The sequence below is a fragment of the Aotus nancymaae genome, unplaced genomic scaffold (genome assembly GCF_030222135.1).
Source record: "Aotus nancymaae isolate 86718 unplaced genomic scaffold, 86718_ANA_hifiasm-v0.15.2.pri h1tg000059l, whole genome shotgun sequence".
Lineage (NCBI taxonomy): Eukaryota > Metazoa > Chordata > Mammalia > Primates > Aotidae > Aotus > Aotus nancymaae.
The window spans coordinates 45,789,112-45,814,895 of NW_026988473.1; the positions used below are offsets into that span (position 1 = coordinate 45,789,112).

At 46.5% G+C, this 25,784-nt stretch overlaps 1 protein-coding gene across 3 annotated transcripts in view; it reads right to left on the reverse strand.

Annotated features, from left to right (window-relative positions):
* Nucleotides 1–25,784, reverse strand: part of SPON1 (spondin 1) — a 290,944-nt gene that overhangs the window by 9,293 nt on the left and 255,867 nt on the right. For all 3 annotated transcript variants that reach the window (XM_012456606.3, XM_064365153.1, XM_064365154.1), the window contains exons 7-10: nt 11,517–11,581; nt 2,665–2,866; nt 1,549–1,689; nt 646–721 (exon numbers count right to left, since the gene is read on the reverse strand). In XM_012456606.3, the coding sequence (XP_012312029.2) occupies nt 646–721; nt 1,549–1,689; nt 2,665–2,866; nt 11,517–11,581 (484 nt within the window). The remainder of the gene's footprint in view (nt 1–645; nt 722–1,548; nt 1,690–2,664; nt 2,867–11,516; nt 11,582–25,784) is intronic.

Consider the following 25,784-nt stretch of genomic DNA (forward strand, 5'->3'; position numbering starts at 1 on the left):
GGTGTCATGGTAAGAATAAGGGCAGTGCTCACTGAGTACTTACCATGTACCAGCACCATTCTAAGAACCTTACATGTTTTATCCCATTTGATTCTCACAACTCTATGAAGCAGGTTCCCTTATTATCCCCATTGGATAGTTGAGGAAACTGAGACAGAAAGATTAGCTTCTTGCCCAAGATCATATGCTACTGAGAGTCCAGGTTGTCTGGCTCCAGATCCCATAAGAAAACTTGAGCTTGAACCATGATTCTGTCTCTCCCTCCTGCCTGTAGGACCTGGGCCTCTCTTTACTTGCTGGGAAAGTGAATGTATCCACACCTGCCTCATCAGCTGGCCTGAGAATGGAAGCAGAGAGTGGTCTGACTCCTGCGAAGCCCATTCAAATAAAATGTACATGATCATTTTAAAGGCCTGATGCTGTTCAGTATATATTCTGACATCATATCTTCATCAATTCCCTTATGCTTTGTGCCTAACCTTGGCCTTGTTTTTGACTCTTTCTTGAGGAGAAATCCTCAGAGATAGGATTACCAAGTCAAAGAACATGAATATTTTTATGATTCTTAAAACAGGTTAGCAAATTGCTTTCTCAAAGGGTCACGTCAATTTATGTTGCCACCTGCAACAACAAAAAACAACGTACCTTCATCTTTCTCTTCTGGAGCCAGGTCAGCTACAATATCATCGACATTGTCAGGTACAATATTGCATTGTTCCCCCTGCAAAAGCAATTTTACTTGGAGGGCTCACATGAGAGAAAGAAGAGAATGTGTAGGGGAAAGATGAAAGAGGACTAAAATCTAATGCCCATTCTGTATAAAATGTCACCCAGAGCCATGGCAAAGTTCTGGGCCAACATTTACAATCTGCCTGAGAAAGAAATACCAAGAAAGCGGGAGTGGTTAACCAGGGATGATAAGTAAATGGCTTGGGTACCACCGTTCCCAGTTCCAGCCCATGTCAGACATTAGTAATCAATTACGGAATTCACAATGAAACCAATTTGCCTGGATCAAATTGTTCATTTGAGCACTGGGCCTCACTGCTGATTTCATTTTGCTCATTTTCTTTTTTTTTTTTTTTTTTGAGACAGAGTTTCACTCTTGTCGTCAAGGGTGGAGTGCAATGGCATGATCTCAGCTCACTGCAACCTTTGCCTCCTGGGTTCAAGCGATTCTCCTGCCTCAGCCTCCTGAGTAGCTGGGATTACAGGCCCCTGCCACCACACCCAGCTAATTTTTTTATATTTAGTAGAGATGGGATTTCACCATGTTGGCCAGGCTGGTTTTGAACTACTGACCTTAGATGATCTGCCCACCTCGGCCTCCCAAAGTGTCAGGATTACAGGTGTGAGCCACCGTGTCTGGCCTGCTCATTTTCATCTTACAAAATAATGTGCATGTTAGAAACCCGGGGAGACCAGGGAATTCCATATCCTGAGATGCTTTCTTCCAGGGACTCCACAATTCTAGAGCAGAAAGGCGTGCAGTCTCCCTGGCACTCCTACTGGGAAGGGTCGATGCCAGAGTGGGCTCTAACCCAGTACCTTTCGTGCGATTCTCTCGATGACAACTCTGGCTACTTGAGTGATAGACCCACCCTCTGGGTCGTAGAAAGGACTCTGAGGATGGTCCAGGCTGGTCAAGGGCCGGATTTTCTCCTGGGGAATGGTGGGCTTGTTGGGTGACTGCAGGAAAACATATAGAGGCAGGGAGTAAGAAAGAAAACTGGGAAAACCCACAAAAGCCATTTGTTATATGGATCAGAGCAAAGTCCTGATAGGAATTTAACAAGTATAATGGCTACTGTTTATATTTATGGAATTGTGTTCATGCCATATGCTGTGCTGGGAAATTTCTAGAACTGTATTTTAAAATTCTTCCATGTACATGGTAGGATTGTGCCCAGATGAAGGAACCAAGTTTCAGAGAGGCCATCCCAGCTAGGAAATGGCTGAGCCAGGTTGACCTGAATCCCAAACTCTCCCTAATAGACCAGGCATTGGAAAACTTTTTTCTGTAGAGGGTCAGATGGTAAATATTTTAGGCTTTGTGAACCATGCTGTGTCTGTTGCTAATACTCAACTCAGCCATGGTAGTAAAAAAACAGCCCCAGATAATATGTACTTGGACGAGTGTAGCTGGCTTTGAAAACTTTATTGACAAATCACATTGTAGGGCAGATTTGCCTTGCAAACCATAGTTTACAAATGCCTGTTGTAGATTGTTCTCCCATTGGTTGTTTGAGGGCTCCAGATTTCAATGCAGTTGATCATATCTGAGAAATATGACATTCAGGACAGAATGCAAACTCCTTAGCCCAGCTAAGGAGAATCTGGCCCAGCCATATCACATCAACCTCTTGCTGTTCCCCTCTTGCTCTCTTGCCATCGTGGCTTTGGAATGCTGTCCCCTGCTCGCCTGCGAACTGCTCTTTAGCAGTTCCCGCTCTGTGCTCTCCTGGCCACCGCATAACACTTCCCAGAGCCCAAATCACACTCTGTATGTGATGAGACCATGCCGGGCTCCCCAGCCAGACTGGAAGTTTGTCTAGGACAGAGCCTGGGTTAGATACCCTCTGTGTCCAGGACACTCAGGATGGGGCTGGGCAAGGAAAAGGTGCTGGGGAACTTTGCCACTCACCACTCCAGGCACACACACACCTCATAGGTCACCCCGCTGTCAGTGCCAGCGTCCCAGGGAATCAGGTCTTGTACCACCTTCTGGACCCAGCCGCATTCCTTGGTGCACAGATCTTCTGCAGATAAGCCTACGTTCCAGTCAGGACTGGGGCCCATCATGGTCAGGAAGGACATTAAATGGCGTGTCCTGTCCACAGAAAACTCAGCCGAGGGTGCTGCTCTCCTGGAAACCAAATACAGAGACCATTACATTAGAGTTCTGAGGTTGGTCCTCACTCTGAGGGAAATCTGCCTGGATCATGGATGAAGAATGAGAAGGACAGAGAGTAGTTAGATTCATGGTCTCCCACTGAACTCTGCCTTTGGCCATTACAGGTTTATACCCTTCTCTGTCCTAGGTCCATCCATTGAACAAATGTGGAGGGAACCACATACTACTACCCTATCCAGTTTTTTTTTTTTTTTTTTTTTCCAGAGACCGAGTCTTGATCTGACACCTAGGCTGGAGTACAGTGGTGTGATCATGGCTCACTGCTGCCTCAAACTCCTGGGCTTAAGTGATCCTTGAACCTCAGCCTCCCTAGTAGACAGGACTACAGGTAGGCACTATCATGCCCAGCTAACTTTTACATTTTTTAAAGAGATGGGGTCTTGCTATGTTGTCCAGGCTGGTGTACAACTCCTGGCCTCAAGTGATCCTTCTGCCTCCCAAAGTATTAAGATTATACGCATGAGCCACCATGCCTGGCCGTATCCAGTTTAGATGGGTCCACAGAGCTTACCGTTATTTGTATTTCCTTGCTCATTTTTTTTTTTTGTTGCTCTTTATCGACTGTCATCTCTCACTTGAGTATAAGCTTTGGGAAAGCAGGGTTTTGTCTGCCTTATTCAAGGCTTTATTTACAGTGCCTAGCACAGAGCACGTGCTCAGTAAAGGCTTCAGAATACATGAGCAAGCAAATACTGCGCACTGTGTGTGCGCCAAGCAGTGTCGGGTGTAAGATAAAATTCACAAATGAAAACTGCTTAACAATGTCCCCTGTCTTTTTGTATATATTCTCGCCACATACCTGGAGTGAGGATGATTGACTCTAATTTACAGATGAGGAAACAGACTCAGGAGGGTTATGTAACTTGTCCAAAGTCATAAAGTGGCAAAAATGAGACCATAGCCCAAGTCGCTGTTAGTTCAAGGTCAGTGTTCTTTCCAATCATTCATTTTAAAATCCTCCTGCTTGTCCCCTTTCCATTCTGCTGAGATCTCCAGTGTGCCATCAAAGGGGCATCTTCCCCGGCTTCCTGCCTCCATTGTCCTCAGAAGGCCGCCGATAGCAGGCACTGCCCAGCACCAGACTGCACTCATCAGCTCACAGCTGGGAAGCAGGGACCAGCTGTAGAGCCAGAGACCTTTGGCCGACACCCCCGGCTGCTGGGAATAACATCCCAAGTCTAAGCTATCAGAGGCTGCTCTTCAACCTCTATCTCCTTGTGTACTCAGATTCTCAGGAGTGGCTGGGACCATGTGAGATACATGGCAGCAACCACTCACATGGCTGGGAAGGAAAGAGCCGCATTCGCAGGGCACACGGGGTGGCAGTCCCATATTATTTCATTTTCCCCTCATGACAATCCTGTGGGGTTAGAATTATTATCCTGTCTTGTAGAGAGGCCATGAAAGTGAATAAGTGGTTAATGAATTAAGAGACACAGCTAGGAGGGGACTGAGGCTTGAAGGCAGCTCTGCCTGACTCTGCACCCCCAGGCTGCTATTTGTGGGGAATCCTTGGCCAGGGACCAACTGTTCCTTCAGTTCAGCTGGCAGCTGGTCTGCCTCAGCTGTTTGGAAGTCCCTGTGCCCTCTGTTGAGACCAGCTGCTTCTGGTTGCCCTCACCTGGCTCCAGAAAGCAATGACTGCAGACCCAACTAGGGCCTGTGGAACTGGGCCCCTTGGGTTCTGGTATCACCTCTTACAGCTGTGTGTCCTTGGGCAGATTACCAAACCTTTCTGTGTCTCAGTGTCCAAATCTTTAAAATGGTGATCATATATATCTACTCCAAAGAGTTCCCGTGAGTTTCAAATGAGCTAGCTTGCAGACAGCACTTAGCCCAGTGCCGGGCCCTGTAACTCTCATTACCATTAGTGTTACTGAGAGAAACACTGTAGGGTCGTATGGAGATCAGAAAGGGGATGGATGGCAGGAAAAGACTTCCTGAGTGGACTTTCCATTTTAGCCTGATGCTAGTCTAGGTTCCACCACAGGAGTGGAGAAGAACCTGGCCTGAGCCCTGGCTTTGGGGTCCGTTGATTGACAAGGACCTGGTGCTGCCTCCCATGCACTCCCTCCCTTGTTCCACCCTACCTGCTACCCAAGAAACTCCCTGGGCCCTGGCAGGCCATCCTAGCTGCAGGTTAGCTGCAGGTTAGCTGCAGGCTCTACTGTACTTGCATCTATTGGGCAAGCTCTTCAGTGATTGGAAAAGTGTGGTCCTTGGACCAGCAGCATCAGCAACCTCTAGGAACTTGTTAGAAATACAGATTCTTGTGCCCCACCCTAGATTTGCTGAATTAGAGACTCGGGGTTAGGACACAGCAGTTTGTTTTAATAACCCCTCCAGATGATTTTAATACACCTGAAGCTTGAGAATAGTGGGTCCCCTCGTCTTTCAAGCCTCAGGTCATGTCACCTCTTCCAGCAGCTTTTCTGTCTGACCTCAGCTGAGGCAAATACATAGCGCTGGATTCCCACACTCTGCACAGGTCTCTCTAGCCAGACTCCATGATTGTAATCACTTACTCACTGTTCCCTCTCCCCGGCTTAGACTGGGAGTTCCTTGAAGAAACTCTACATTTCACAGCTGCACCCCAGGACCTAGGTGCCGGGTGGGCTGACTGAACCAATGTGCGAATGATGACTTGAGCTCCTGCACTTCCTAGCTTTAGATCTTGGGGAAGTTGCTCACTCTCTTCAAGTCTCAATGTCTTCATCTAGCAATACACGCCTGCAGTGTTGCTGAGGATCAAATGAGATGCTTTATTAGGAAGCCTTTATAAACTGCTAAAGTATTGCAATGACATCATCTGCTACTTAGGCATAAATCAGGGGATTTAATTTCCTTTTCCCACCTGTGCATTTTCTGGCATATAGGTCAGTGATTTTAGCGCCTTCTTTAAAGACCTGGTTCATACAAGGATTGCAGCCTATGGAGGTGTGGCATTACCTAACTAGGGACCCACAGGACAGGGTTCTGGCCTGTCTTCTAGTAACTGCTGAGCGGAAAGTATTGGCACCTGGGCATGGCTGCCCTCGGTGGGGGGTGGATCCAGTAGTCCCTGGGAGGCAGGTTTCCTCTTCCATTACCATAGAGACTGACTGCTCCATCTATCACCTTCCTGTCTCCCTAAGTATATGATTTTGGGCTAGATTAGTCATTATAGCCTGTACCCATGGGTGACTCCATTCCCAGTGACAATCTAAGGGGACAAAACCAGTTCTAATCCAGAGCTGTAGAAACCAAACCAACTGCCACCCTAACATATTACCCTAAAACCTGCCCAGCTGATGGGTGTAACCATCTGAGATCAAGGCCTTGTGGAAATTATTCTCAGCAAATGCATTTTGGCCCAATCTGTTGTAGCCAAGTCTGAGGCCGCAGCGAGATACCCTCTAGACCCTGGTAAGGGTTTAAAGGTGTGGGAAATGTGAAGCAGCCAATTCCTAACCATGAGGTCACAATGGCTATGTTGGGTGATATAGTAAATTTGAATCTATAAGGGCCTGAGAACAATTTTCTAGCATCTTCCAACATGCCCTGCAGCTTTCTTTTATTCTTGACTGGAGAATCCCTCCCTGACCCCACTTATGTAACACTTCCTGGAGGAGGTATTTCCTGGCCTCTCCCTAAATTGCTTAGAATGCCTATTCTACTTCCCCATATCATGCTGAACTCACTCTTGCTTTGGAATTTCTTGTTAATATCTGCCTTCCCCAACAGTTTCCAATAGAGAGAGGACCATTTCTGTCTTGTTCATAGCTATATCCCAATGTCTGGCTTAGAACTTGGCATGCTGGGCCGGGCGCGGTGGCTCACACCTGTAATCCCAGCACTTTGGGAGGCCGAGGCGGGTGGATCACGAGGTCAAGAGATCGAGACCATCCTGGTCAACATGGTGAAACCCCGTCTCTACTAAAAATACAAAAATTAGCTGGGCATGGTGGTGCGTGCCTGTAATCCCAGTTACTCAGGAGGCTGAGGCAGGAGAATTGCCTGAACCCAGGAGGTGGAGGTTGCGGTGAGCCGAGATCAAGCCATTGCACTCCAGCCTGGGTAACAAGAGAGAAACTCTGTCTCAAAAAAAAAAAAAAAAAAAAAGAGAACTTGGCATGCTGTGGATTATCTTCTAATGTTTGTTGAAATAAATGAATTAATCTAAGAAATGAACATGGAGCTCTTGTATTTCCTTTGACCTTCAAATTTAATTAAGCATCACTTCAAAGTATTTATTCTATAATAAAAAATAATGAACTGGATGAGAACATATATGAGTTTTCCTTAGAACATGCTAGATAGGACTGGAGTGCTTTAATTTGTTCAAACTTTAATAAAAATTCTTATTTATGCTTTTGCATATGCCATGTCTTCTAAGATAAGATATTTTGTTACTTTGGTTTCATCTTTCTACCTGGGACTTAGATTTGTATATTTTTTCTAGCAAAGACAGTTGATCTAGCCATACCATATACCAGAGTATATAATAAAGCATGATAGACAAAATAGCGTGATATTCATTTCAGATAGAAATATAAATCAGCAACACAGATTGGAGATCCCAGAAACTATATATAAGGACTGTACAAAATAGGCTTCTCAAATTAGAGGAAAGAAAAGATTGTGCAACAAGTGGGGTTGGGCTAAGGTAACTGTAATAAAAAAATACTGGATTCACATTTAATATACCACACAAGAAAAAATATAGACCCAGAGTCAAACAGAAAATAACCAGATCATAGGAAAAAAATATAAAGCTTTCAGATCGATTAGAGAAATGTTATTTTTTTTCAACTTTGAAACAATAAAAGCAATTACAAAGAAATAAATTAATTGAATTATATAGCAATTAAAAACATCTGTAAAATGAAAACAACAGTACTGAGTTGGAGAGAAAAATGACATTCTGGCAAAAAAGTCTCCATTGAGTGTGACTGACAAAGTGTTAATATCTATACTATGTACAGAGCTAGTCCAAATGTATAGAAAAAGACCATGATCCCACTAGATAAAGAAAAGCTATGAGCAGACAATTTACATCAGAAAAATGAAAAACAAATGAAGACCCGGAGAAATGTTTCCTTTCTCTACATTTGGAGAGGCAGCATGGTGTGGAGGGAAGAAGCCAGGGCACTGGTGACAGAGCTGGATTCGAATCACCTGCGTATTTAATAGCTATGTGATGGAGCTTCCACCTCACCTTTCTTTGCAGTTACTACATCTGCCAAATGGGAGCATCATCATCCTACCCCAAGGTTTTATTGTGAGAAAACTGCTTATCACTGTGAGGGACCAGTAACAGGGCTTGGTAGAGGTTGATTTCCTTCTCATTCAACTTTTCCAAACAAAATGTCCCAAAACACCATAAAAGAGGTAAGAAAGGATTTTGATACTGCTTCTAGAGAATTACTGTCCCCTCCTAAATTACAGATCCACTCCAGTGAAAATTAGGAGGGTTTCCTAAACCACTCGTATGCTGTGTTCTGTCTCATTGTGTGGTTTAAATAATCTGAATTTTCAGAGTTGCAGAAACTCAATCTAGCCACGAGAGGGCGCCCAAGCCATTCACTAGCCTGAAGTCCTGCAGCGGGGTGTGTGTGGAGAAAGGTTTGAGGAGGTTCCTGCAGCGCTGAGAAATGCTGTGTTTATAACCAGGAGGCATCTAGGGCTCCAGGTCCAATTGGATGCTTAGATCTTCCACCTGCTCCTCTATCCAAGGCCCATCTTCCTTTAGCATCCTGAGGACATCGATGGACCTGTGCAAGTGCTGCAGGAGGCAGGAAGAGCCCTGACATTTCCAGCCCTGATTTAAGACAAAGATGTCTCTGGTCTCCTGGGGAATGTGGCTTTGGATTTCTGGAGAAGGTGACTATGTCTCTACTTCACTGGCCTCAGAAACACGACCTTTGTCTAATCAATGTTTATCTGCAGAGCGGCTGGGAATGATTTAAGGTGATGACAATGGTTGCAGGATTCATTATAAGAAAGGAAATAAAAGTTATTTGTAAAAGTTCCAGTAATTCTTAGCATTCAGATGCAATCGGAGGAACTGGATGATGGACATTTAGAATTGATTTGCAGGAAATGTAGACATTTTCTGCTTAAGCACCAGAGGAACTAGTGAAGGATGTGGGTTTTGTTCAGAATCTGCCTTTTTTGTCTCTACCTGCACCCTGGGCTGTCGGAGCCACAGCTTGATTTATTGAGCTAAACAAGTCAGCAGCTAATTTGCTCATTCATGGCTGTCCTTTGAGAAGTGGTCCTGGGGATAAAGATGCAGATCATTGAAAAACAAGTCAGTTTCAACGGGCAGGACCTCGCAAAGTAGGTCACCCAGGCTTTCCACTGGGCTGAGGGAGGCTGGAATCCCATTAACCTCAATCAGGCAGGCTCAGCAAAGAGGGGCAGGGCTGTTTCTGCAAAACAAAACTTGGCTGCATGCGGGCTTCCTAATTTGACTTCCTAATGAGATTTGGAAGAGGAAAGGGGAGACTGGGATATGGGAAAATCAAAGGAAAATTCCTTTCCCTTAACAATCTGGTAGCACCGAGTGCAGAGGTTTTGGGTGTTTGGGAGGTCTGAGTGTTTGCCATCAATTAATTTTGTTCCACTGGGGTTTCAGGAAGTTTGAGGGGTGGGTGAAATGTGGGAAGGTGTCCCAAAATATTCATTTCAGTGTTTCAGAAAGTCTCCCATCTAAAAAAAGAGAAAAAAAAATGCTTCTTTGACTCTTTCATCCCCTTGGAGCCATGTTCTCTTCTTTCATAGCAAACTTCACAGAAGAGTGGTCTGTACTTGCTGACTCCATAACCTCATGCTCTGTTCATAGCTCATCTGCTCCGGGCTGTGTTTTCCCTCATCACTCAGCAGAAAGCATTCTCCGTAAGATCACTGATGACCTTCCCGTCGATAAAGGGCATCCTGTAGCCCTGATCTTTCTTGTTCTGTCAGCTGCACTGAGCACAGCTGACCACCTGCCTCAAACACTTTCTTCCCCTGGCTTTCTTAATACCAAACTTCCTTACCAACTTCTTTGCTACTCCTTTTCTGTTTCATTTACAGGCAAGATTCCTCAACATTCAATAGTAGAGATCTTTGGAACTCAGTCCTAAGCCCTTGATTCCTATTCTCATGCCCTTGGCATTGATTGTCTCCCATTCCTTGAGGACTCCCAATTTCAGATCTCAGCACAGAATTCTTGCCCTAAGTTCCAGAGTTATATAAAGCCAACCATGTACTTAACACCTCTAACTGGAAATCTTGAATACATCTTAACAACATACATTTAGAACTGACCCCATGATCTTTCCCACCGAACTTCACCTAATGTTTTCAGCCTTATGAGTGGCTTCACCAGCTCCTTCCTTATGCCAGCCAGTCATGTGGGAAACATCTTCACTGCTCTTTCTCCACCTCCTTATTCCACCTCTTGCCACAGCCTGCTGATTTTACCTCCTACGTGTCTCGCACATCTCTGTGCCTCTCTCCTTTTCCGCCACCACTACCATCCTAATGAAGTCATAATTAATTCTCTCTGGTTTTCTGCAGTAGCCCCTCACTGGGCTCGCTGCATCTACCCTTTCACACAGGGGCTGGGGTGCTTTTTATTTTTTAATGCAAATATGATTATGTCATCCTTTTGCTTAAAGCCCTTCAATGATTTCCCATTATAATTATTTTTTTGAGACAGGATCTCGCTCTGTCACCCAGACTAGAGTGCATGGCTCCCTGTAGCCTCAACCTCCTCGGCTAAAGTGATCCTCTTGCTGCAGCCTCCCAGGTAGCCGAGACCACAGGCACATGCCACTGTGCCTGGCTAATTTTTAAAGTTTTTTTGTAGAGATGGGGGTCTTGCTTTGTTGCCCAGGCTCTTCTCAAACTCCTGGGCGCGAGTGATCTTCCTGCCTCCGCCTCCCAAAGTGTTGGGATTACAGGTGTGAGCCACTGCACCTGGTCATTCTCATTACTTTTAATGGAAAAATTCAAATAAAACGTTTCAAATGTTGCATGGCTTGGCCCCACACCAAGCTCATCTTTGATTTCTGGATCTAGTTAGACCAGAACCTTTTAGTGCCTTAGACATAGTCTACTCTCTCCTCATACAGGGCCTTTGCACATGATGGTCTCTCCAGATTTTCTAGAATGTTCTCCTCTTGCTTTGCTTCTTTGCTTAGTTAACTCTTACTGCTTCCTTAGATCATAGCTTCATTGCCATTTTAGGGGGAAGCTATCTCTGACCCCCAGGCACACTCATGGCACTTCATGCCTTTCCTTCATAGACATGCCACATTTATTTGTGTGATAATTTAGTGAATATCTCTCCCCACTGAATTGTAATTTCCATAAGGAACTCTGCTGTGCTCACCACAGTTCCCCTAAGCACTTTTCACAGGACTTCTTTTGGGGGGAACTTCCTATCAAGGATGCGTCAATCCTTCTTGATAGGAAACAGGGTAAGTGAAAGTAAGATTTTATTTTGTTTTAGGGTAGGTGTGAGACCATTTGGTGTGGTCACATTGTAAATTTCATGCTAATCAGAAGGCTCATTGGCAGATATATGTGTCCTAGGATAAGACAAGCCAGGCCACGGGCTTGTGTTACTTACACGTTGAGAGGCTGCCAGGCTGGCCACTGGGCTTTGGCTTTGATGACGGTGAGGACCTCATCACTCTGCAAAGAAAGGACCACAGATATTTAGTGAACAGAGCTGGGCTCATGGGAACAACAGGGCTTCGACCTGGTGACACTGTCCACCCCCACTCCCTCACCTGCTATTGGGGCCCTTCCTGCCTGGGTGTGGAACCACCTCTCTCCGGGATGGGGGAACCCTGGGGCCTCAGTGATACTGGGAAAAGGGACTGAATGTCCAGGTATGTCCTGGACAATGAAGGGCCACTGAGTCACACCTTTGGTTTCCAGCTCAGTCCACCCCTTTCCCACTAGAGCAGAGCTCTGACCTGGATTCTGCCTCGGTTGGCCAGACTCCCCTGTCATGTCCAGTCACAGGGCAGAGTCATGCTCTGTGTCTAGACACTGAGTGGGGCCTGTTCCAGGCCAGCTGGATTAGCAGGAGCTGCCATGTGGCAAACACCTGGCCCCGAGGATTGTCCCCCGAAGGCCTGTCCTTGTGAGACCCATGCACTGGATCAAACTCCCTTCCACAAGGAGGCCAGCACAAAGCCAAGGCCCCACACTCATGGTGCCACTCAGGTTCTCTGGCTCTGTTTTGCTTTGGATGGTGAATAAAGCACTGTTAACCTAAAGTTATACTAGGGATAACTGGGGAATCTAAAGTAATTTTTTGAGAAAGAATTTGATAATTAACATTTCGAAAGAAAGCATTAAATGGTCATGATAGGGCAAAACTCAGAACTTTGTTGATCTTGCTCAACTTTGAGGTTTGGTTGGGTTTTTATTTTCAATTACATGCTGCGGGTGAGGGGGCATGATCTTTGCAAGGCTGGAAGCCTTCACAGGTCCAAGTTCAGCTTTGGTGGGGGGCTTTCCCCAGAGTGGAGTCAGCTGGCCTTGTAGCCCCCTTTCCCTGGCCTGGTCCCAGTGCTTAGACACAATAGTCCATTGTGTGTGGAAAACTCCAGAATGTCACCAGCTGGGAAAGGAAGAGCTTTGTTGCCAACTGAACAGATCCCTGAGTTCCAGGGGGAGAGACTTGCTTGGCTGGCTCACGGCGACAAGGCCGCAGTCCTTAGAGTTGTGGCTGGCAGCAGGTGCCTAGAATATAGTTAGGATGAATTGTGACCTTCTCTCTGGTTGGGTACCTTGCCCAGAAAGTCCCACAGCCCCACAGAAACAGGAAGGAAAGAGGACAGCGATGTCTCCAAAGCTCAGGCGCAGAAGTTAAAAAACTTTCTGGTCCAGAGATTCCCATTTACCATGCAGGGTGATGATGGTGCTGAGGAAGGGGGCTCAGCCAGAACCAGTGTGGTCCTGGCTCCCACAGATGGTCCTGGGTGAGGGGAAGGGCCCAAAAGGACAGGCCAGCAGTAAGTGAGCCACCCAGGAAACTCACAGCCTCCTCCTAGGCTCAGGCTCCCCAGGGTGCCCTCTTTCCATCAGATGAAAAAAATCTTCAGATGCACAGACACTCCCACATTCACACGTCTGCAGGCAAAGCATTTTGTAGCCCCAATGGAGCAGTTACATTTCTCATGCAAAATCTATTTATTTGTTTACAGTGTACCCCTCCCTCCTAGGAAATACCTGTTGAATGACCGAGAAGTTGTTTATCATGAAGTCACATATGGAAGACAACCTGTCTTCAGAGTGCCAGCTCTGTGTCTCCCCAGACCTGGTTTTTCTCCTAGTCATCTCATATGCCTCATGGCTGAGCCCTTCCTCTGACCTCAGAGTCTGGCTGCTCCTCTAGCAGCTCAGGCTGGGTTGAAGGCCCAGCCACCAGCTGCATGAGCCGGACGCTGAATACCAACACCACCAACTCCCTCCACCCACCACACCACTCAGGCTGAGGCCTCCCATGTTCACCTCCTTCCACAGTCTCCCCTCTGGCCACTCCGTCTCCAGTATCTTCTTCCTTCCCCAAATCCATCCTCTATGTGCCGCAAATCTGACCATATCTGTATCCTGGCAAAACTCATCAAAGGCTCCTCGCAATTTCCACGACAATTTCTTACTTCCTGAGTTTTGCTTACGTGGTCCTCATCATTTGGCTCTGCTCTACTTTTTTTTTTTTCCTTAGTTTTTAATTCCAGAATAATACACATATTGTGAACATTTTATCACAGAAACTCATAATGTAAATGCTGAGCATAGTCTACTTCAACGGTGACCCTGCATTCTGTCTCCTTCTGCCTCTCCAGAATAGCACAGCTTGGTATGTAGCTTTCCAGATCTTTTACGATGCACATGCAAGGATGTGTGTGTGTGTTTGCGTCCATTATATATAGCTTTCTCACAAAATTTCTGTCATACTAAATCTTGTTCTGTACCATGACTTTAAAATATTTCCTTACCACTGGGGTCTGTTGGGGGGAAATAGGGGAGGGACAGCGGGGGGTGGGGAGTTGGGGAGAGATAGCATGGGGAGAAATGCCAGATATAGGTGAAGGGGAGGAAGGCAGCAAATCACACTGCCACGTGTGTACCTATGCAACAATCTTGCATGTTCTTCACATGTACCCCAAAACCTAAAATACAATTAAAAAAAAATTTCCTTACCACTTCACAAGAAACTTTCCACCATGTACACTATACTATATAGCTGAGCTTTCTTTTTTGATTTTTAAAGTGTTGGATATCCTCAAATTACGGCAAGCCAGGTCAAGACTTATAAAAAGGAAATCCACGATAACAGATCCCGGTAATGAGATACTGTCTGATGACAATCCCTTTGCTCTTGAAGAAATACTTCACTAGAAAATAAAATCAATGTGGGTGGAGAGAAGGTGGCCACCAAGTTAGCTGGCCCTGTAGATTCACCTTGCTTTACAGTAAAATTTTGGTTGACAGGTCCCAGCTGACCTAGTGATTTTGCTTTTGCAGTGTAACACACACACATACACACACACACACACACACACACAATTGCTTCTTGGCCTTTTGGCTAACTCAAATGTCTACCTCCATAAATACCGTTTGCACCCTATATTATCATTTATTTATGGTGATAAAACTCGATTTACATCTATGGAGGCTCCAAGGATGGTGGGTCCATATGTGTGGGCATGACAGCTTCCTGCTATAAATCTTTTCACCTAGAAGTTATACGACATCTGTATGGTCAACAGCTTATTGTTCTCCTTTTTGGTGATCATTTGAGTTAAATAAGAAAGCAGAAGCATTCTATAACATTTATTTAAAAAGCTAAATATTGGCCAGGCACGGTGGCTCACGCCTGTAATCCTAGCACTTTGGGAGGCCGAGGTGGGTGGATCACCTGAGGTCAGGAGTTCAAGATCAGCCTGGCCATCATGGTGAAACCCCATCTTAAAAAAATAAATAAATAACATAAAATAAAAAGCTAAATATTTTTGTTGAAGCAGCAAGTTCTCTGGTAGAACTTAACTTCTACAGGATCAGAGAGTACCTTGTACCTTGCTCATTCATGGCCACATCCACATGCCCAGGCCACGCAGTAGATTGTTGAAAAAGCAAAGCCACACCGTTCTCCTTGATGTATGCAGATAGTTACGTAGCTGGGGATGTTCTCTCGTTTTTCCACTGGCACCATTAGCGAATAGTTGTTTTCATAAATGATGCTGTGATGAAGACTCATGTATATATTTATTTGTTCATACATCCAAGGATTCCTGTGCCATTGAGCCATAGGAGTGATCAAAACGTGAAGCGAATTTAAAATGGGTCGGCCCTACCAAATTGCCCTCCAAATGTCTGTACTAATTTATACTCCCAGAAAGGATGTGTATGTGTCCATGTCCTCAATTTAAGGCACACTGGATACTATCCATCTTTTTAATGTTTACGAATCCAGCAGGCAGGAAAGTAGTGTAGTTGAGAGGCATAAGACATAGAAGCATACCTGAGGTCATATGCTGACAGTACCATTTCCTAGCTCTGTGTTTTTGTTTTGTTTTGTTTTTGAGACAGGGTCTCACTTTGTCACCCAGGTTGTAGTGCAGTGGCACGATCTCAAATCACTGCAGGCTCAGCCTCGGGCTCAAGCAATCCTCCCACTTCAGCCCCCTGAGTAGCTAGGACTACAGGTGTGCACCACCAGCCATGGCTAATTTTTGTATTTTTGTAAAGATGGGGTTTCACCACATTGCCCAGGTTGGTCTTGAACTCCTGAGCTCAAGTGATTCACCTGCCTCGGCCTCCCAAAGTGCTGGGATTGTGGGTGTGAGCCCCTGTGCCCTGCCAAGCTCTGTGTTTTTTGGCAAGTCTCCTGACCTCTCTTAGTTTTCTCATCTGTGAAATAAGGTAAAATGAGTACCTTCTGCACGTGGTTGTAAGGGGGACTAAATGACAACCCATGTAATGTGCTAATGAAGTGCCTGGTACGTAGCAGGTGCTCCATAAATATTAGTGATCATTCATATTCTTACATTCAGGCCAAGTTGGTATCAGAATTGACTTGTGCTGCCTGAGTACAGAGACTGGAGCACACAGTTGCAGGTACAAACCCACAAAGCCTCAGGAGAACTTCCCTCCATTGAAAGCCAAGTTCTGAGTCTCAGAGAGTGTATGATGGAAGGTTTATGTGGCTGGGTGAGTCTTGGATGGGGGCATTGGGGCCCTGGACATTTATGATGGACTTAAACTCAGAGTAAGCAACCCATACTTCAGACTTAAATGAAAAGCATATTTTAATAAGTCTCTAAGGCACAGACAGGAACTTTCAAGAATCCTTAGAGCCCTTTTACAGCTCCCACAGGACACTTTTCAAACAAAGTGTTTCAGGTCATTCACAGTTCATGCGTCATTTGGATGACACTAACACTTTTCTAAAGACATGCCAATTAAAATTAAAAAAAACCCAAAGATATTCCAGGTCACTCATAATCTTCCATTTTGCTTTTGGTAAGCATATCGTAGGGATGTGACAGCTATATTTGTACCTCATAGTCACTGGTACCAAATGGGAACAGCACATCCCCCAACAGGCCATGGGCTGAGGTCAGATCTGGAGGGAGGAGGGTTATGTGGAGTGAAAACAGATCTGAGACAAATCTGTTCTTGAGGCAGCAATCACATCAATACCAGGAGATAAACAGGGCAGTCTAAGCAGAACAGAGCGTAAGACTGTGAGTCTAGGGTCGAGGTTGGTGTCTGAACCACTCTTACCCCATACTGGCCCTCCTCTGCACTCCAGAACCAGTACTCAACGAGGGAGGGCTCCGAGCATCTCAGCCGTGCCTACAGCAGAAGGCCAGAGTCTGTCACCTCCTCCCCGCCTTGCTCTTCACCTCCCCCTGCCCCTTCCTTCCTAACTTTTTGACTGTTTTCCAGTCCCGAACCACAGGCTGTTTCCACATCCTAAACACTTGCTCCCGGTAGCACTGAGGCTCAGACCTGCAGTGTGGAGTCAGCCTGGCCTACTTGCCTGATAGCCCTACCATCTCTCCTCTTCCCAAAAAGAGAAATGGGATGGAATCCATGATCAGAGGGGGAAAGGAATAGAAACAGGTGGAAGTAGCAACAATAATTATTTATTTATTATGTGCTAAACATCTTGCTAACCTTGCAAATTGCCTAATAGAGAGGAGATCTGATTTAATCCTTATAAAACATTTGCAAGGTGGGTATATACTTTTTAATCCTCAGAAACACATTAATTTGGCCAAATTAGTTTCACAGTTAGTCAACCAGCTGAGCTAGAGTTTAGACCTCAGTCCGATTCTAGAGGCCACACTTGTTGCCGTTGTGAACCCAGGCAGAGGGGGCCTGGAAGGCACACTGTAGCCCAGGAGAACTAGGCCCACCCCTCCTACTTCTGTTGCCCTTCAGGGCATGTCCTAGCCTACACCTGGAAGACTATCAGACCGTGTTCACAACACTAAAACTTAATGCTGTTCTGACAACCAATTTTGATGAAGCTGGGGAGGCACAGGCTCCATGAGCTGGAAACGGTCTGTTACTGAAGAGGGGAAAACCGAGTGCCACCAAAGGCAAATGCCGTGATACACAGGCATACATACAGTGTGCACCCCGCCCCCTTACCCCATTCAACAGCTTGTTTCTTACAGAAAGCTTTGGAAATAGCTATCATGCTCCCACTGCAGATGAGGAAGCTGAGGCTCAGAGAAGTCAGGTGACTTGTGACCACACAGGAACCATGATTCCAACGCAGGTGTATCTGACTCCAAAACTCACATTCTGTCCACTTTCTCTGACTGTTCCTCCTCTCCACTTTCTCTGACTGTTCCTCCTCTCCATCCTTCTCTCCTCCCTCCCCCATGTTGCTCAGTTTGCAGCTGACCCTGGTGGGCTTTCTCCAAGGAGCCCTTACTTTGAGGCACACGCTCACTGGGTTCCCTCTGGGAGAGCAGCGTCTGGAATTTTGCATAGAGACCCTGGTGAGCACTATTTGGCCCCATTATTTGCTTCTTCCCTTTCCGGAATTCCCACTGGCTATGCACAAAAAATATCCATCCTGATGGCTTCTACCTCTGAAGGCAACTTTTTCATGCCTGGGTGAGTGTCCTGGTGACAAGTGGTGGGAAATGAGCCATTTTATGAGGTGATATCAGGCTGTAAGCATCTGTAAAACCAATTGTGCCCAACGGTAGCCTCCGCTCATTTCAACAGGCTCTGGGCTTCTCAGGTCATAAATAAAACAGCTCATATTTGGTGGTGCTTCGCAGTTTGCCCATGGTCTGCACTGCTGCCCTCTGAGGAAGGCAGGCGGGTGTCCCATTTCTCAGGTGAGGCAGCTGAAACTCACCTCTCCTCTGACAGCAGGCTCACTGCTCCCATCAAGGTCATCAGTGACTTCTCTATGCCAAAGCCAAGGTCAGCGCCCAGGTCTCAACTCCCATGACCCTTCAGCAGGATTTGACACAGCGGGTCATTCCCTTGGCCTTGAAAAGCTTTCTCCTTGGCTCTGGGACTTACTGCCTCTGATTTTATCCCCACTGCATCAGCTGTTTTTTCGCAGTCTCCTTCACTGTCTCCTCTTCACTTTCCTCTAAAGCCTGAAGTGCCCCAGGGGTCAAGCCTTTGGTCCTCTTCTCTTCTATCCACACTCCCTTGGTGATTTCATTTAGTCCCCTGCCTTAAAAAGCCAGCGGTGTATTTGCTGATGATTCCTAAGTTGTAAACTGGCCTGTGATTCTAGACTTGTGTATCAGCTGCTCAATATTTTCATCTGGGTATGTAAGTGGCATCTCAAACTCAACGACGTGCCTAAAACCAAACTCCTGATCTTCCCCTCCTTCATTCTTCCCATCCCATTACATGGCAATGCCGTAATTCCAATTCCATCCATCCTGGATGCTTCTTTCTCTCCACCCTGCATCTGATCCATCGGCACATCCTGTCAACTCCACTTCCAAAATATCTTCATGATCCAACCACTTTCCATCTCCTGCCCTGCCTCCATCCTGACCCAAGCCACCGTCATCGCTCAGCTAGATGCGTGCAGTTGCTTCCTAGGAGGTCTCTCTACCTCCCCCTCCCCTCCTCCAGATTCTTCTTGTAGCAGCCATATCATGCCATTCCTCTGGCCCACGTCTTCCAATAGCTTTGCATCTCACAGCAGACAGGACCTTGCTCTGGTCTCCCAGGCCCTCCATGGTCTGCCTGTCCTCCTGAGCCTAATCTCTTACTACTGCTCCCCTCCCCTCCCTGGGTTTCAGCATCCTAGACTTCTTATGCATCTTTAAACATGCCAGGCACACTTTGCCCTTGCTGTTCCTTGTGCCTGGAATGCTGTTCTCCCAGATATCAGAGCACTCTCTCCTTTGTTTCCTTCAGATCTTTGCTCAGATGTCAGCTTCTCAGTGAGGCCTTCGATGTTTGTGGCAGGTCCTTGCCCCCTTTTTGACTCAGCGTCCCCATTCCTTTATCCCCTTATCTTTACTCCATAACATTCATCATTGTCCAGTTGACTGTGAATTTTGCTTGTTTCTTCTGTTTTTTTTTGGCAGAGTCTTTCTCTGTTGCCTAGGCTGGAGTGCAGGGACATAATCATGGCTCACTGTGCATGACCTCCTGGGCTTAAGCCATCCTTCTACCTCAGCATCCCAAATATGAATAAGAAGTGTATGCCAGACTACAGGTGCCTGCCACCACACCCAGTTAGTTTTTAAATTATTTGTAGAGACAGGGTCTTTGTTGCTCTGGATGCTCTCAAATTCCTGGTTTCAAGCCATCTGCTTGTCTCAGCCTCCCAAAGTGTTGGGATTACAGGCATGAGCCACCGTGCCCTGCCTTATTTACTTTTGATTGTCTATCTCCCCTGCTAGAATGGGAGCTCCAAGAGAGCCAGGGTGTTGCTCACTGCTGTACTATCAGTGTTTAGATCTGTGCTGGGAACATGCTCAACCAATATTTGTTGGATGAATGAGAGGCTGTGATGAAGAAGGGGCTGGTGTCCTCTGAACCCCAGTGTGCCAGCACTCCCTTGACCTAGGATGGAGCCAGAGCAGTGTGAAGTGACACTCATCAACCTAGGTGTTAGCTGGAGGCGCTGGAGCAGCAGTGAGAGCGCCCGCGTAGAGCCGTGCTGGCACTGCCAGGTAGAGGGGGGGAAGAGACAGCACACAGAGGCCACTTTGGGAATGGTGATCGGAGCTCACGGGTTCTGAACCTGGCTCAGGTGGGCTGGCTGGCCGTTCATAAGTGCTCATTCCATGTCTCCTTCCCTGGGAAGCAGCTGCCATCACAAGCAGCTGTCTGATCAGCTATTTCAGAGCCAGAGAAAGTATCTGAAGCCCATTAGCAGATCCACTAGGAGATGATGCGTTTGCACAGAAGCATTTCAAATTCAATTTCTTTTTATTTCTTTTCAAACACAGCCTGTAATTCCGATGGGAAAATTGCATAATGCCCGTAGATAATGATTTTCCCCTGAGATGGTTTTGTGGAAGCAGCTTAGCATTTCTGGAGTCAGAGGGGAAGGGCCCATCAGAGCTGTTCTGGGCCTGTCCCACTGCCCCTCTGCCCACAACTGCCTCTGGGGGGGTGGGAGCTCTGAGGACTCACATCACCCTATTACCTGCTGTATGCTGGCATTGGCCATCAGCATTTATTTAGCTTGTCCTTTGGTGACTGAAGTCCCATCCTGGGTTTAGCCTCATTTTCTGGATTTTTATCATGTTCTTTTTAGTGCCCATGACAGTCTGCTGCTCCCCTGAGTCAAATCAGAGACCAAAGGAACAGAAGAGGCCGATAAGGGCATGCCTGCCTCCCATCCCACCACCCCCCAGGATCTGCTCTTCTGTGTCTCGCCTCCCCATCAGCAGTCAGAAAAACCTTAGTGCCAAGGCCAGAGCAGAGAAGGAAAAAGGCCACGGAAGAAGATATTTGAACATCACATAGGTGACACCAAATCCAAACAGGAGACAACACCAAGCCAGGGCTGTCTGCCTTCAAACAGAAGGGGCTGCGAGGAAGCCCAGACCATGAGCCAGGCCGGGTCTGACTGGAGGTGCCTCAACCTGTAAGGGCAGCGCCCCTTTCAGCACCCCTAACGCTGCCCCATGGGAACATCTCCTGTAGTCTTCAAGAAACAGCATTGGTAGCTGGGTACTGTGGCTCACACCTGTAATCCCAGCACTTTGGGAGGCCAAGGTAAGTGGATCACCTGAGGTCAGGAGTTCGAGACCAGCCTGGACAACATGGTGAAACCCTGTCTCTACTAAAAATACAAAAATTAGCTGGGCATGGTGGTGAGCACCTGTAATCACAGCTACTTGGGAGGCTGAGGCAGGAGAATTGCTTGAACCCAGGAGGCGGAGGTTGCAGTGAGCCAATATTGTGCCACTGCACTTTAGCCTGGGCAACAAGAGCGAAATTCCATCTCAAAAAAAGAAAAGAAAAGAAAAGAAGAAACAGCATTGGACACTCCTTAACCCTGATTCCCATCCCCACTGCCGTCCCAGGGCAGATCCACCCAGAAGCCAGCATCAGAGCAGGGGCCGCACTGCATCCCTTCTTTATCCCCAGAACCAGCCTGGCTTGTAAGAGGTATGCAGGGAATGTTTAAGGGATAAATAATGAATCAGTTAATTAAACAATTAGTTAATTACATGCTACAGGAAGCCTCTGGCCTTGGCTGACCTCCCAGAGGGTTTAGGGGCTCTTGTTTGGAGTGTGATGGGACCGGGACGTGGCTGAGGGGTTTGTGAGCAGAAGAGTGGTATGACCTGATTCATATTTTTAGAGGATCCTACTGGCTGCTGTGGGAAAGTAAACTGGAGTGCAGCAGGATGAGGAGCAAGGACCCAGACTGGAGGCCATTGCTGTGTTTGTGACACAGGGCCAGGGAAGAGCAACGGAGGGGGTGCAAGGCATGGGATGCAGTCATATTTTACAGGTCGGCTCAGCGTTATCTGCTGATGGATTGGATGTGAGGTGTAAAATAAAGAGGGGTCAAGGATGACTCCAAAGGGAAGTGTCATGTAGGAAGGTAGATATATGAGGCTGGAGCTCAGTGGAGAAGTCCAGGCTGGAGATGTAAACCCAAAGTCATCAGCATATAGATGGCTAGTTAAAGCCACAGGATAGATTACTTGGGGAGTGAATGGAGGCAGAGGAGAGGATGGGGGAGAGCCAAGCAGACTAAGGTGCAATGGCCAGAGAGACAGGAGGACACCAGGACCTTCCCAGGGCCTCTTCAGAGCCCCCGTGCTGCCCCCACTGCTACCTCTGCTGCCCCTGCTCGCTGCTGCCCTACTGCCTCCCTGCCACATGCTCACTGCTGCCACCACTGCCCCACTGGCCACTACTGAAAATGCAATGGAAGCAGGTTCAGGAAAGATGAGGTGAATTAACGAAGCCAGGAAGCCCAGACTTTTTGAGAAGTCTGCTGTGGAGTTGAGAAAAATGGCAGTAGCAGGAAGGACATGTGGTTATTTTTTAAAAGATGCCTGATATGAGGGCAAGTCTGTATGTCCAAGTGTGTAATCCAATGCAGAAGAGAAACTCATTGCGGGAGAGAGGGAGGGTGCCCTTACAGGAACGGAGCCCTAAGGTGAGATCCAGACCCGGGAGGGAGGAGTGGTCTTCCAGCATTGCCAGAGTGGGGAGGGAAGAGGGAAGCAGAGGACAGAGCTGCAGATGCTCTGGTTACCGGTTATCTGCAGGTGCTCTGGTTAGTGGTTACAGGCATGAGCCAGAGAGCATGCAGGTTGGGTTGCTGGGGCTGATGGTGAGGACTCATTCATCCAGCAATGATTAATGGAGCCCCTGGTCCGTGCCAGGGCTGTTCCATGTGCTGGAGAGATAGAGCCCTGAATAGAAGACACACCCATCCTTGTCCTCAAGAAGCTTTCATTCTGGAGGAGTAGGCAGACATAACAGCTACACAGTGTGTCCAGTGATGTCTGCCTCTCTGGGGAAACACAGCCAGGAAGGGTGAAGGGGAGGGCCAGAATGGGGCAAAGGAGTAATGCTGCAATTTTAAATAGAGTGGTGGGGGAAGGCTTCACCGATAAAGTGACTCGAGTATTTTAAGAAACAGATGCTGATGCATATGAAAGGGTCAGAAAGGAACTCTACCAAAATGAAAATATACCTCACATACTGAAATGAGGTCTTTACAATTTAAAAACATAACCATGTTATGGCAACACACACACACACACACACACACACACACACACACACACACGGGGTCGGGGGAGAGAGAAGTAGAAAGAATGACCCTATAATCCCACCATCCTTACCCGGCAGCTATCATCAATTGCAATATTCATTTGCTTTGTCACATAGTTGACATCATAACTTACACACACACCACACACAAACACACACACGTATATACTTTTGTATCTTTTTTTTTTTTAACATTGCTCTATAGTCTTTGGATTCACCATTAAAAAAGTCACGTCACGAATGACAGTCTCTGTAAGATATATTAAATTTTAAAAGCAAACTAGAGTACAGTTTGTATAGTAATCTATTTACCCTTGTGCAGAGGGGTGGTAAAGATAAAGAAAATTGTGTGTGTATTTATTTCTAGTTGCATAAAGTATCTCTAGAAGGATATATAAGAACATTACAAAAATCAGTTGCCTCAGGGGAAGGAAACTAGGTAACCAGGGTGCAAGGAAAAGGATGAGGATTGTCACTGTGTACCCTTATATATCTTTTGAATTTCAAACCATGTGAATATATTGCCATTAAAAAATGGAGGCTGGGCATGGTGGCTCATGCCTGTAATCCCAGCACTTTGGGAGGCTAAGGCTTGAGTCCAGGAATTCGAGACTAGCCTGGGCAACATAGTGACACCTCGTCTCTACAAATAATAAAAATAAAACATAAAAAATAAATTAGCTGGGTGTGGTGGCACACGCCTGTAGTCCCAGCTGCTCAGTTACTCAGGAGACTTGAGGTGGGAGGATCGCTTGAGTCCACGAAGTCGAGGCTGCAGTGAGCTGTGATTGTGCCACTGCACCCTAGTCTGGGTGACAGAGTGAGACCCTGTATCAACACCACCAAAAAAAAAAAAAAAGAAAGAAAGAAAGAGAGAGAGAGAGAGAAATGAGAAGTAAAAAGAAAAGGTCACATCCAAGCCTATTTCCCAGGGTTTTCTCAACTGGATAGCCATGAAGGCTTTTGAGGTGGGCATTGTGTGAGGCTGACCCTGCCTGTGGAGGAGTAGGGCGGACGTCTAGAGCCTATGGGCTTGGAGCCAACGCAGCGGCTGGGAAGGTGGGCAGAGGGACAGAGTGCCACGGCAGGGGTAGAATTCATAAGATAGCTGATGGGTTCTTTACTTGACAATTTTAAAGACTGTTAGACTTTGTTAGGCAAGGAGTATCTTTAAAGTAACAGCAGCTTGAAAAGAAATGAGAATTCATCTGCACACCAAGATCTGCTTCTCCTCTTTCTTTACTTAAAATGTCTGATCCAGGTGTTATTCTGGCAGCCTAGTTTGCTGGGTCCTTAAATGTAATAACATTTCACTTCATTGTCTCCCTTTATCAACGATTTCCATAAAAAGCTTTCAAATTATTAAGTAATGAGGGTCCAAGTGACCTGAACCAGGGAGAAGTAAGTGTGCCTTAAGGTGCTCAGCACATTAGTATCAAATAAAGATCCTGGGAATGCTGCTTTCTTAAATGCTGCTATTTAAATGCAAAGTAACAGCTCTCCTAAGCTGTGAAAGCTTAACCCTTTTCATTCTCAAGTACCCCACATACTTGAGGTTTGAGGAGAGGCTTGAGAGATGACAGGAGAAATTTTGTGTGCGGCTGACACTAAAGGGTGTCTATACTAGGAATCTGAGAAACATCCACACATACACACACAGAGGCTGGCCTCTCTTCCAGGTTTCCCATGGTAACAGAAGTTTCTCTGACTGTGAAAACCCTCTTCTAGTTATTTTCGTGGCATCATGGGGCAGGAGCTGAAGAGCGGTGGAATAGGCAGACCGAGGGCTCATCTCTTGGCTTGGTCACTTACATGCTGCGCAAGTTGGGGAATGTGCTATCCTCTCTGAGCCTCACTCTTTGTCTGTAAAACACATGTCCTTTCTGGGTCAGACACTGTGCTGGGCTCTCAGCACAGGGGAGTAGACCAGACTGACTGCCCTTGTGGAGCTTGTTCTCTAGTGGGTTAATCACAGTGCATGAAGGTTAAATGAGAAGGTGTAAGTCAGGGCCAGGTGAATAGTAATGAAGGGGGTGCCTCTGATGACTCTGTCATGCCGGCAGGCCCCCCACCCGCTTCTGTCAGTGCGACCTCTCACTACTGCCTGGCCCACCTTTCGGCCAAATCTCCATCTGTCATGCCCAGGTACCCCAAGGTTTCTGCTTTTGCGTTGGCTCCTTCTGTCTAGAATGCTCCTGCCCTTGTTCCCTCAAGCCACTCCTCTTCTGAAAAGGCTTATGGATGTCCCCAGACGCTCAGATCCTCTTTTTCCATGATTATTTGTTCACTCATATAAAAGTATCTTCCCCACCGGGTGTCTAGCAAAGTACCCATCTCATAGTATGTGCATGATCAAATATGTTGAATCAACGTTCAATAAAGTTTTTACTCCCAAATATTACATGTGAATTGTGAGACGATCTGGCCATCATGATTACTGCCACCCAAAGTAGTATTCATAAAACTTTGTGATTGTCACACCATGGAGATATCACAGGTATATGCAGCAATCCCAGCAGAGGTAACTGGGGTGGAGGCTTCCTAACATTCATTTTTCTCAGAGTAGGTTCTGAAGACCTCTAGGGGTCTGTAAATATGTTGTTAGCACCTTCTTAGT